The following is a 13,672-nucleotide window of genomic DNA, read 5'->3' on the forward strand; positions in this document are numbered from 1 at the left end:
CCACTGAATTCTTTTATCTTGTTTATAATTGTTCTTTTGAGTTCCAAGTCCTGCACTATCTCTAGGGGGTTTTCTTTGTACTCCTCTAGAGGACTATTGGCATTTGGTGGGGATATCTTATTTTGGTTTTTCATGTTATTATTTTTTCTCTGTGATTTTGACTTGTGAATTTCCTTTGTAGTTTCTGATTCTTGTGTGAGACTCAGGCCTTCAAGTTTTGGTCTGCGTCTTTTTGTGAACTTTATGTGTCTTTGTGCTTTACTTTTTGGGTATGAAAAGCTGGTTCCTCTAAGCTTCTGGTTCTCTCTTTTGATTTTATATTGGAGTGGCCAGATTGCTTTTGTCTTCAGAAGTTCCCACAGAGGCCCAAGTCAGATGAGAATCAGATGCTCTCAGGCTTTCTCCTAAGGTCTGGATCCCTCCAAGAAAGATTTTAGCCTCAGGAATTTGGCGGTTGGATTGGCCTGGGAGCCGGGCTCAGGAAAGATGCTGGTCTCTAGGGCAGCTGGTGGCCGTGCTACCCAGAGATGCAAAGGAAGATGGGGTCGGGAAGCAGCCCCAAGGGCTCCTGGGGACTGCACTGAGGAGCTGGGTTGGTCTGGATGCAAAGGATCAGGAAGAGGGAAGGTCAGCTCCAGTGTCCAGGAAAGAGGCTGGTGGTCCTGCAAGCCCAGGGAAGTAGAGGGAGGTGGGGCGGGTCCAGGCCCAGAGTCCTCCTGGAGACCGGAGAAGGAACTGAGTTGCTCTGGATGCAAAGGATCAGGAAGCAGTGGTGGTTCCTAAGGTGTCTAGGGCTTCAAGAGAAGGAATGGGACAGGACCTAGGCTAGGAGGAGAGACAGGCAGGGGAGATGGGAGGGTGAGTGAGGCTGGGGGAGTCAAGGCACCAAAGGCTTGATCTACTTACCCAGGAGAGAGGCCTGCAGGTAGGAGAAAGGCCTGTGGGTCCCAGGGAAGAAGAGGGAGGTGAGGGCGGCGCCAGGCCCGGAAGCAGTGTTCCTGGGGACCCAAGAAGGAACTGAGTTGGTCTGGATGCAAAGGATCAGGAAGCAGTGGTGGTTCCCCAGGTGTCTGGGGCGCCAAGACAAGGAATGGGACAGGACCCAGGCTAGGAGAAGAGACCAACAGGGGAGATGGGAGGGTGAGTGAGGCTGGGGGAGTCAAGGGGAGGCGAAGTCAAAGAGTGGAGGGCGCGATCGGCTTACCCTGGAGAGAGGCCTGCGGGTCCTACAAGCCCAGGGAAATAGAGGGAGGTGAGGGCCAAAAATTTTATTTTTTAGATAGGGTTTCCCTGTAGCCTTAGCTGGCCTGGAACTCAGTATGTAGACCAGGCTGGCCTCAATGTTACAGGGCTCCACCTGCCTCTGCCTCCTGAGTGGTAGGATTATAGTTATGTTCTGCCATGCAAGGCTCTAGAAAAGCTTTTTTTTTTTTTAATGTGGCCTTTAAAAATTTTATTTTTACTTAAAGTTTTGTTAAAGGAAGGATGTACATCGGTTAGGGAACCATGAGTACCTGCCTCCCACACCTGTGTTCAGCCCCTGAGCCTCGCCCTTGGACCCCACTTAACACTCAGTGTTGTTTGTTTTTTAAACTCCTGGGGAATGAACTGGGCCTCACTTGTGCTTACTTTATCTCTGAGCTTCACCCTCAGCCTCTGCTCTTTGGCTTTATTACATGGTTGTTTATCTTGCCTTACCTCCCTTTTTTACCTGGCCTTGTGCTGCTTGTTTTGCAAGATTGAATTAAATGTAAATCCAGGTAAAATTAAATATAATTTTGAGTTGTGAAAAACTATTCCTTTCTATGGGTTTCCTCAGGCACTTGAATAAGTGAGCACTAATGTTATAAATCAGGTAAATAGGTAAAAGTACAAAATTTAACTTGGAGAGGCAGTGATGTTTAATTCTCTTGTTTTCCTAACCATGAAACTTGACCTTTTGATATATACCTTAAACTTTAATCTTTTAAAGGTTAATTGTGTCAAAGAAGAAACATCAAGGTACTGTGGTAAAGAAGAGGATTTGATGAAAGCATATTTATTCAGGTAAATTATTTTTGGAGAGTGATATACAAATATTAAGCTGTAGTTCTATGTATTTAAGTACATAAAATATCACTAAACTGGAATAAAGTTGTATTTATTAGGGATCACAGGAAGTTTAGTAAAAAGTCTAAGTAATAGACTTGTTAGCTAACCTCTGAACTTTAGCTTCCTTCTGTAGGAGAGTAATAACTACTTCACAGGGTTGCTTTGAATATTGCCCGAGATTCTTATGTAAATTCCCATTATAAATGGTAAGAATGCCCTTAGCAGGTTTAGTGTTCTGGTTGGCTCTGGCTCCATGTTTGGGTATCCTTTATTCTTGGATCTGCCAGTGCCTAGGAGTTGATTCCTCTGCCCTTGGCTGTGCTATCTTCTGAGGTGTCACAAGTCTGTTCCTCAAGCCCTTGAGATGTGGTCTAGGAAGTGGAGAGACATTCTGTTTGCTCCGGAAACTCTTCTCTCCCCTGTTTGTTTCCTTCCCAGCTCAGTTTGAGAATCTGTGTGTAATGGGGATGTTGTTATGAAACTTCTTTGGACTCATGTTTGTTTGTTTCCAGTCTTTTTGCCAGGTACAGGTCCTAAACTTTTCAAAATCAGTATACTTTTTGAGTGTACATTCAATATATATTTGAGTATATTGTGTACCAGCACTCAGGTATTTGTATTCAAAGAACTTAACCTAATGTATTGGTCGAGCAAATTGGATTCTAAGGAAACATTACTGTAACATGTTTTTGAACTTTTATAGAGGCAACATACTGCTCAGAGAATTCCCTACTGACACCTTGTTTGATGTGAATGCCATCGTTGCTCATGTTCTCTTGTAAGTACAGAGGGTACTCATTCACTTATTTATCCATGATTTCATTTTAGAGAATCATAGTCCTTGGGAATATTTTACAGTTTTAATATTGCACTTGGAGGCATCAATTTTATACAAATCACTGCTTCATCTTCTCATATCAAGGATCTAAAATTTATTTCATGACAAAGAGTACAGAAAACCTACTCTGTATGAAAGTAGATAGCTTAGTGTAAGGCCCTATCATCATACAGTTGCTTTAGATTGTACTAGTGGAGTGAGGCTCTACTTGGTGTCTTAGTCTGTTTGGGCTGCTATAACACATTCCACAGACTAGGTGACATTAAACCAGAAATTTATTTTTCACAGTTCTGAGGCTAGAAGTCCAGGGTCAAAGTATTGGCAGATCTGATATAAGATGAGGGCCAGCATGGTGTGTTTTTCCTGTGTTCCAAGTGACAGGAAGGAACTGGATGTCTGAAGTTTCTCTTATGAGACTACTAATCTCATCCATAAAGGGTGTACCCCATGAGCTAATCACTCCCTAAAGTCCTACCTCTGAATAACCCATCATTTTGGGGACTAAGGTGGCAGTATATGAATTTAAAGGACACAAGCTTTCAGAGGGTAGCTCAGGTAAGAAACTTATCTTTGTTAATTGTGTTAGGATTTTTAAAGTACTTCCTGTTTCCAGGCTGGGTTTGGTGGCGCACACCTTTTATCCCAGCACTCGGGAGGCAGAGTCAGGTGATTCTCCGTGAGTTGGAGGCCAGCCTAGTCTACACAGTTTGTTCTGGGCCAGCTGGGGTTACAGGGAGACCAAAAAGACCAAAAAAAGTACTTTATTTCCTTTGTGTACTATCATGTTTTTTTTTTTCTTTCTGGATCTGTAGTTGTGTGCCAGCTCAGAAAGAGTCCCTGTGCGTGATTACTAAGAATGAATCTTAAGTTCCCTGGTCTGGAACTTTTGGGCCTTGGATTCAAGCCTGCAGTCTAACTCTGAGTAAAATCTGGTGCTTTTTTTGTGACAAAGCTAGAAGATAGGACTTGTTAAATATACAAGCTTACGTAGGCCTTTCCAGTTAAATGTTACAGGTCTGTTATCCCTTAAGGTTTTCTGCTTGGCTTCCCACTTCCGCTTTTCTCTTAATCCACAACATGTAGATGAAAGTTAGGTTACAGGAAATTGAAAATATAGGTGAAAAGTTGTGGCTGTCACTTTACAAATGGACATGTTTAATTGTTCCAGTCCTAATAATATATTAAAATGTGAAATGGGGAAGATCTTTAGACATTTCTGACAATCATGAGTCCCAAGGGCAGTTGATGGGTGAGTGATGACCTTTTACTTTTTTTTTAAAAGAAATGCTTTATTGCCAGGCATGGTGGCTCATACCTTTAATCCCAGCACTCAGGAGGCAGAGGCAGGTGGATCTCTGTGAGTTCAAGGCCAGCCTGGTCTACATAGTGAGTTCCAGGACAGTGGGAGCTACAGAGAGACCCTGTCTCAAAAAGACAAAAAAAAAAAAAGAAGAAATGCTTTATTGAGATACAATTCATATATCATTCAATTTACTATTTAAAGTATATAATTCAGTAGTTTTTAGTATATTTATTGATGTATGCCATTATTATCATGGTTTTTCTTACCTTAAAAAGATCCCTGCCTCTGTAGCTCTAATCTTCCTATGCCCTACTTCTAAGCAACCCCTTGTATACTATGTCTCTAGATTTTCCAATTCTTGGCATTTAATATAAAGGGGTCTTACAGTCTATAGTCTATAGTCTGTTGTGGTGGTCCTGAAAGATGGCCTTCTGAAGAAGAAATTCCGAAGGGCTGTTACACTGCCCTAGAATCCCTTTCCTAGGAGTTATACGAAGCTTAGCAAAAAACCAAAGTGGTAGATAGTTATTGTTCTTAGGAAACTTAGGAGTTTTGCTGCTTTTTTTCCCAGTGTGTACTGATAACAGGCTTTGACCCAGAAGAGGGTGAAGAAAATGAGAGAAAGGTTGAGGGATGGGGGTACTAACATTGCCTTTTTTTTTAAAGCCTGAGTCCAGGTTTGACGCCAGATTGGAAGCCTCATGACCAGGTGTTTTGAAACATTTGGGCCCAGGATCTTTGGAAGAGACTGTCAGTGCTCTGAGGAGCCTGTTATCGGAAGTGATCAGCCTGCAGGTTGTGCTGCATCCATTCCTGCTGTGGTAGTTCTACATTCCTAGTGCTATACTAATGCCAATTTATAGAACACAAACTACACATAGATTTTACCCTTGTTCCTACTGTGTGCCAGATACTTGTTGGCATTGGGGATTTAGAACAGAATAGCTGTGACTTCTATTCTTGAGACATTTCATATCTTGTGGCAGTAGATGTAGATGATACTGTGTGGTAAGTAAAATGGTAGACGTCTATGCAGAAGGCCAATAGCTGTATAGAGAAGGGAGGGAGGGTGGTTATTTACTAAGTAGGCTTCTGGAAGAAGGTGGCAGTTGGGGTGAGTCTTAATGAGTAAGTGCTTGGTGAAGAGAGAAAGCAAGGGGAAATGTGACAATGGTATGGAGGTTGGAAATAGTTTGGGGAAGGTAGTTTTGATGAATATAAAACGTGAAGCAGGAGATGAAAGTAGAAGAGTAGGCAGGTCAGGTAGGGGAGATTTGTTTGCTGTTTATGTGAGTTACCTTCAGTGTCAACTCAGTAAGGTGAGGGCTTCAGTTCTAGGCCAGAACCGTGATGTACACTGTTAGGTCTAACCTAGGATAGAAACGAGGCTTTGCCAGGCTTTCTTCATGGGGGAAAGCTTCCCTACTTTGGCAGTCTTGGTGCATCACCAGTGCAGTGCAGGTTTTGTAGATAATTGAGCTCAAGGACTAGGATCTCTGCCCTCCATCTTTTACACTAGGACTCCTTAAACTTTTTCCACTCAAGACCCCTTTTTGTCTGAGAATGTTTTAAAAAATTTTATTATTTTTATTATGTGTGTGCGTGTATTGCCTGCATGTAGGTAAGTGCACCCATGTTGTGCAATGCCCACGGAGGTCAGAAGAGGCTGTCGGATCCCCTGGGACTGGAGTTATGGCCAGTTGTTAGCTGCTATGTGGGTGCTGGGATTCGAGCCCAGGTCTTCTGCAAGAACAACCAGTGAGTGTTCTTAACCACTGAGGCATCTCTCCAGCCCCAGTGTCTGAGAATTTTTAAAAAATAATCTATTGAGAATTTCAAACAGGCATATAAGGTGTTTTGATCAAATCCATGCCCACTCCCTCCCCTCCAGCTCTTCCCATATCTCCCCATCACTTTTTTCTGATAACTTCATGTATTTTCTTCTTTCTTCTCCTCCTCCTCCCCACCACTCTTATCTTTGCTGTCCCTGTAATTTTGTCTTTTCTGTAATGTCATGATTGACATATCATGTAGCTTTTTCATAATGGCTTCTTTTGCTTAGCAATATATAAATGATACCATGTTTTTTTCATGGTTTGATGTGCATTTCTTTTTATTGCTAAGTCTGTTGTGTGGCTTCTGTTGTCAGTATGCACCAGTGTTTGTTTATGCACTCACCTGCTAGGCATATTGGCTCCTTCTTAGACTTGGCAGTTACGAATAAAGCTGCTGTAAACATTCACGTGTAGGTTTTTGTATGGATATGTTTTCAGCTCATTTGTTTATAATTACTTTGGAGCAGTACTTTGTGGATCATATTGTAGATTATATAAGAACTGCCAAACTGCCTTCCAAAGTGGCTGTACCGTTTTGAATCCCCACAAGCAGTGAGTGAGGCTTCTTGTTCCTCAGTATCCTTGCCAGCATTTGGTGTTTTGTTTTGTTTGTTGCTACTGTAATAGGTGTGTAGTGGTATCTCATGTTGGACATCTTTCCATATACTGACTTGCCATCTGTTATTTGTTGTGGTATGCAGATATTTTGCCTGCTTTTTAAATTGGGTTTATTTTTGTTTTAAAAGTTCTTTTGTAGGTTTGGATCTAAGTGTTTTATCAGATATGTGCTTTGTGGATAATTTCTCCCAGTTGTGGCATTTCACCCCATTCCCTTAATGGTTTCTTATGTAGAGCACAGGATTTTAAAAAATAATGATAAAGTTCAACTTGACAGTTTTTCTTTTAAGGATTGTAATTTTGATACTGTATCTTAAAATGAATTCAAGGTTACCCAAGGCAGGGTCTTATGTAGTTCAGGCTGGCCCCGAACTTACTATGTAGCCAAAGATGACCTTGAACTCCTGATCCTCTTGCCTTTACCTTAATACTGGGATTGCACGTGTGTGCCACCACATTCAGTGATATGTGGTACCAGAGAGTGAAGCCAGGGCTTTGTGCATGCTAGGCAAGCACTCCAAAGTTTGATGTTGTCCATTTAGGTTCATTTGACTTAATTTTTGTGTAAGTTGTAGAGTCACTATGTTATTTCACAGTTTTTGCAGGTGGATGGCCAGTTTATCCAGCATCTTTTGTTAATAAGACTACCCTTTCTCTATTGAATTGCCTTTGCTCCCTTGGCAAATATCAGTAGACTATATTTGTATGCATGTGTTTCTTGTTTTTATTTTACATTAAAGTCTTTAATACGTCTGGAACTTGACATGGTGAATGATATGAGGAATGCATTTGACTATGTATTATCCCGGTGGCTACTTAGGTGCTCCAACATGGCTGAAGTAATAGATTTCTTCAGAACTTGCTGTGTCATGGTTTATACTAAACTCATTATGTATTGGTTTCTGTTTCTGAACTATGTTTTATTTATCTTTTTGTGTGCCAGTACCATTGGTTTCATTTATTGAGGCTTTGTAGTATAACATCTGAAAAGGTCTAGCCCTTTAATATTTTTATTTTCAGAATTGCTTGTTTGTTTCCATATGCTATTTAAAATGAGCTTGTCCAGTTCTTTCCCTTCCCTGTCTATACTTCTAATAGTAAGTCTTTGTTATCTTAGGGACAGTTGACAGCTTAAGAATGAATTTTTCTCATCCTAGAACATGATATTTTTTCATTTGTTCAAGTATCTCCTGTGCCTTCCAATAGGGAATGTTTGCTTTTAAAGACATTTTCTTTAAAGGACACTTTTAGGTTCATAGCAAAAAAATTGATGAAATCACAGAGATTTCCCATTTATCCTGTGCCAACACATGCATAAATTCCTACATTACCAACATCCCTCCTCACCAGAGGGGTGCACATCATTTGTTACAGCGAATCAGCCTATACTGATACACTGCCCTCCCCCATTGGGTGGTGCTGAGGATCTGACCCAGGCCTACACAGGCTAGGCAGATGCTATACCCCTGAGGTCCAGGCCAGCCCTGCTGACACATCCCAGTGGCCCAAAGTCCATAGGATACTTAGGATTCATTTAGTGCTGTGTATTCATGTACAATGACATGAATTCATCACCATAGTATCATACAGAGTATTTTCACTGCCCTAAAAAGTCTGTTCCACTGATTCAGCTCCTAACCATCTTCTCTCCACCCCAGGAAATCACTGATCTTTTTAGAATCTCTATAGTTTTGCCTTTTTTATAATATCATATGTTTGGACTCATGCAATATGTAGCCTTTTCTGACTTTCATTTGCATTTTCTCCATGTCCTTTCATGGAGTGACAGCTCTTTTCTGTCCAGCACTGAACAATAGTCCATCACTTGGATGTACCACAATTTATTAATTCACCTCCTGAAGGTTGCTTTGGTTACTGCCAAGTTTTGACAACTAGGAATAACATCGCTATGTAAGTGTTTTTGTGGATGTATATTTTTAGCTCCTGCAGGTAAATATCAGTGTGATTGCTGGTATGTATGACAAGAGGATGTTTATTTTTGTTGGAAACCAGCAAACTGACTTTCAAACTATTATATCTTGGTTCCCACCAGTAAGGAATCAGAGTTCCCATTGTTCCACATCCTTGCCAACACTTGATGTTCTCAGTGTTCTGTATTCTGACTGTTGTAATAGGTGTATAGTGGTATCCAGTGTTATAATTTGTGCTTCTTCAATGTATCAGATATAGAGCATTTTTTCCTAACCTTGTTTCTTACTGGTGTCTTAGGAGAAATATCTGTTAAAGTCTTCGTCTCATATTATTTGCAGATTTGTGTATTTTTGGATAAGGGTCCTTTATTAGATGTGTCTTTTACAAATATTTCCTCCCTGTCTGTAGCTTGCCTTCTCATTTTCTTGATTTAAAAAAAATTTGTATTAGTGTTTTGCCTGCATATATGTAAGTGTCCCCATCTGTACAATGCCAGCAGAGGCCAGAGAGGGCATTGGATCCCCTGGAACTGGAGTTGTAGATAGTTGTTAGCCATCATGTGGGTGCTGGGAACTGAACTCTGGTCCTCTGCAAGTGCTCTTAACTGCCAAGTCATCTCTCCAGCTCTCCTATATTGTTCTTAAAACACTTGTTCATGAGCTGAAAGCTTGTATTTAAGAATATTAGTCTTTGTTTACTTCAAGAATGTATAAGCCATGCTCTTTTTGGAGCATTTGAATTTGCTACTTACGTAGTATGTTTTGATTTGAGAACAATGATCCATAGTTCTTCACCTCTGATCTTCATCAATAGAATCTAACAAGGTTTTGATAAAATTTTGTTTTCAAGATACAGAAAAATGAATTTGGAGAAGAATGAAGCTAGAAAATCTGAGACTGAAAAAAGTATAAAGTTAGGATATTTACATTAATTATTTTAAAATTATCTTTTTTAGAACTGCTATAGCCTAGTTATGTAGATTTTTAAAAGAATAATTAAAATTTCACTAAAATACCATTAATTAAAAATGTACCATTTGATGATGGAGTTTTAAAAACTATTTTACTATTTTTTGTTTTATGTGTATGACTCTTTTGCCTGCACATATGTGTAACATGTACATACAGTGCCCGCAGAGGCCAGAAGAGGGTGTTGGATTCCTGTAACTGGAATGTTTTAAAACTAGGAAGCCACTGGGAGAAATTAGAGATCACTAGATTATGAATGTCATTAGTTTGGTGATACAGTTTGGTTTATTGCTTAATGAGCTTTGGAACATTAGACAAGGTAACCTCTCTAAACCCTATAACCTTATTTTTAAAACAGGGTTAATGATGGTACCGTTCTCAGATGTTGGCTATGAAAATTAAACAAGACAAAGTGAGTGCATTGCCAAAGGTTCTTAGTTATAAGCTCTAGAATCTGGGTCTGACTGGCTTGAACAGTAGGATTTGGAGTGGATATAGGAAATCTCAGCCTCATTTGAGGGGCTGGAGAACTGGACAGAGGTCATATAGCCTTGAATTATAGGCAGAGTCATGACACACAGCTACTGTGGGGAAGACTGTTGCATTGCTGCACATAGGTTGCTGTTTGTGTTGCCTGCGCTGGGGCTTGTAGGAATACTGTTATAACGGCCGCCTTTGAAGCTGTTACTGCCACTGCTTCTCAAAAATACTTCTATACTGTCCCTGGTTCTTTGTATCACTTGTTCCTGATCTGGGATCTCAGGCAAGTGATTCTGGGTCATTTAGCTAGGGAGCTTACAGCAGGGAGCCTGGAAAAGGAATTTTGCAATATTATCAGCATTTATGAGGGAACTTGGGCTGTGTTCACCATGAAGACACTTAGAAAACTGGGAATTCTCACAAGAATACGGGGCAGCTCAAAAACTGATGAATTCCTACTACTTAAAAAGTGCTTAGCACTATGCCTCACATGTACTAAGTGTCTAATAAGTGTTAGCTTTTATTTATAGTAGCCAGTCTTTATTGGGAAAAAAGGTTGGGGCGCTTTCTCCCCCAAGATTTGATTTTTTTTTTTTGAAGTAAATAGAATGGTGAATGTAGTTCCCAAAGTGAGACTTTTTCCAGGAATCCTTTTAAGCGCACTAGATGATACTCAGTTGGTTTTGAAGTAGTGTAAGGGTAATTCTGAGATGTTAGCCTAAAGGTAAAAGTCCAGATTGCCCCTGGCTCTTCATTAGTTGTCACTCTTTCTGCTTGGTTTCCAGTTTATATGAGTGGTCAGTGATGGTTCACTGTGGTGGTAAATGCCTGTAATCCTAGCAGTTGAGACTGAGGTAGGAGGATTACTGCAAGTTTGAGACCAGCCTGGGCTAAATAGCAAGACTGTGTCTCACCCTCTCCCAAACAGTGGATGGTACCAGATTAGAAAGCTCTTGTTTAGTGTCAGAAAACCTGGATTTCAATCTCAGCTCTGCCAGCAACTAGTAGTGATCAGGGGTAAAGTCACTTAGTTCCTGAGACCCCATCCCATTTCCATATAAAGAAATGATGCTTCAGGAATATTGTTGAGGATGTGCGTGAAAGCATACAAAAATATCTAGCACATAGTGACTACTGCTCAGTAAATATATTTTAAAAAACAAACTGCTAGGTGTGGTGATACACACCTTGGTCCCAGCACTCCCAAGGCAGAGGCAGGCGTATCTCTGAGATTGAGGCCAACTTGGTCTACATAGCAAACTCTAGGCCAGCTGGGGCCACAGGGAGATCCTGTCTCAAAATGACCAAAGAGAAACAAAAAAACAAACGTGAGTCTGTTCTGGGAATAGAAGATATATATATATATATAGTCTTTTTGAGACCAATTTTTAAAAAATTACTATTTTTTATTTTATTTTAATTTTTATTTTATGTGGATAAGTGTTTTATAAGTGCACCTGTATTGTGCGGTGCCTGTGGAGGTCAGAACAGGGTGTCGGATTCCTCTGGAATTGGAGTTACAGATGGTCAGTAGCTAAGATGCGTGTGCTGGAAATCAAAACTGGTCCTCTGAAGGAGCAGCCAGTGCTGAGCCATCTCTCTAGCTCCAGAAGATCAAGTTTTTAGATTTCTTTGAAAAAGTAGAAGAAATATAGAATAGGTGTTTAAGCTAATGTAATTTGAAACAGCACTGTCAGAGTGATTACTAAGTCAAAATAGTCTTATAATAATGCTAAGCATTCTTTGCCTTTTTTGGTATTATGTTCTCATAAACAGGGTTTCCAGAGACCTTGTGATGTATGATATTACATCAGGTTGGTTGTACAGCAGATTTGGTCTTAGTTGATGTTCTCAGAGAAAGACTAATGACCAAGAGATTGATTTTAATCCAGTGTCATTAAAGTGCTTAGGTCCTCATTACTCATAATTTGTTCAGAGGAGTTAGTTTTTTTAAAAATTGTGTTCAGTTCCAGGACAGCTGGGGCTACAAGGAGATTCTGTCTCAGAAAAGACAAAAAAAATTGTGTCCTCTAGTCACAACATGCATGGGTTGTATAATGGATTTTATTTGTGTTTATTCTAGTGCTCTTCTTTTTAATGAAGTAAAATACATTACCACCCTGGAAGACCTCCAGAGCATAGAAAATACTCTGAAAAGAAAAGCAAATATGGTCTTCTCTTACGTAAAAGCCATTGGAACACCAGGTATTACAAACTTTTCCTTAACCTTTGCTGTCAGCACGTGTGTGAATTACGTTGAAGTACTTCAAATAGAACACATCTTAATATTGAAAACAAATTTAGAGCATCTTTACTATTTCTTTCTTTAAATTAACAGCTCAATATGGTAGAACTCTAGAGCCAGACTGCCTAGGTTAGGCTCCCTGCTCACCAGTTACTGAGATGTGACTTGGACAAGTTAATTTGACCTCAGTTTCCTGGTCTGTAAGATGGGAAAAGTAATTGTGCCTACCTCTTAGGTGTTATTTAAGTGTTATTTGTGAGAATCAAATGATTTTTTTATTCCATTACACAGGATTGAGTTCAAAGTGGGATGGAATGAATCTGAATAAATAAAATGTTTTCTGGAATATTTATGACTGTATAAGTATTAATATTGCCAATTTTATTTATTATTTATTTATTTATTTATTTGCTGTTTCCTATTATTTTTTAATATTATTTTTATTCTTTTTTAGAAGCATGTCATTATACTTTTAACATGCCCAATAACAGTTTCCAGGGCAAAGACACAGCTCCTTCAAAAGTGGATATAAAATTTCTAGGTTCACTGTTGAATCAATAAAGTTATACAATATCAACCTCAGTATAAGCTCTGTAAGACATAAAATTGAATGAGTTTTTAACCCTCAAAAGAGATCTCCATTTCATTCTAAAATATACTGGTTCTTACAGAAAGACTCGTTTTTGCTACTGAGATGTTGATAACACTGAGATGTTGGTGGCGTCTCTAATCTGAATGTATCTGATTATTACTAGTCATAATCATTTATACTCGGATCCTTGGCACCTGTGTATGTCTATAAAGTCATCGGGTAGATTTCAGTGGTAATGTTCATCACCTCTACTAATTAACATGATGTAAACTTTTATGCTTCCTCCTCAAATATAATACATCTTTTTAAATTTGCTGATTTGTGTGTGTGTGTGTGTGTGTGTGTGTGTGTGTATCACACAGAACATCCCAAACCATCTTATTCAACTATACACCCAATTCCCAGATGGGACTCTCCCATAGCCTCCCTCCCACCACTAGAGCCCTTATACTCTGATATCCCTGTTACTGTCTGCTGTGTTGTTGGCACCCCCATCTGTTCCCCACTACTTGTCCATCTAGTGAATCTAGTCAGCCTATCTAGATGTCTTTGTTTTAGGAAGGTCAGCTGTTCCTCATCTAGCAGCAATCAGTTGTCAATATTCCTTTAGATAAGATTGGGGTCTGCTGTTCATTTTCCCAGTTCTATGCTGGTTTACTCTCTGGAAGTCCCTTGGGCCATCCTGGCAAACAACTCAAAAGAAGGTATCTCCTATCCGTCATTGTTGCTTGTTATGTAGCCTTTAGCTATACATATGGACTCTTATTAAA

The 13,672-nt window shown here is 39.8% G+C and overlaps 1 protein-coding gene across 3 annotated transcripts in view; it reads left to right on the forward strand.

The window, feature by feature from the left end:
* Window positions 1-13,672, forward strand: part of Txndc16 (thioredoxin domain containing 16) — a 98,735-nt gene that overhangs the window by 27,147 nt on the left and 57,916 nt on the right. For all 3 annotated transcript variants that reach the window (XM_008839575.3, XM_029566691.1, XM_008839576.3), the window contains exons 5-7: window positions 1,973-2,046; window positions 2,795-2,869; window positions 12,149-12,270. In XM_008839575.3, coding sequence (XP_008837797.1) covers window positions 1,973-2,046; window positions 2,795-2,869; window positions 12,149-12,270 — 271 coding nt within the window. The remainder of the gene's footprint in view (window positions 1-1,972; window positions 2,047-2,794; window positions 2,870-12,148; window positions 12,271-13,672) is intronic.

The sequence above is a fragment of the Nannospalax galili genome, unplaced genomic scaffold, assembly GCF_000622305.1.
Source record: "Nannospalax galili isolate Female #2095 unplaced genomic scaffold, S.galili_v1.0 scaffold336, whole genome shotgun sequence".
Taxonomy (NCBI): Eukaryota; Metazoa; Chordata; class Mammalia; order Rodentia; family Spalacidae; genus Nannospalax; species Nannospalax galili.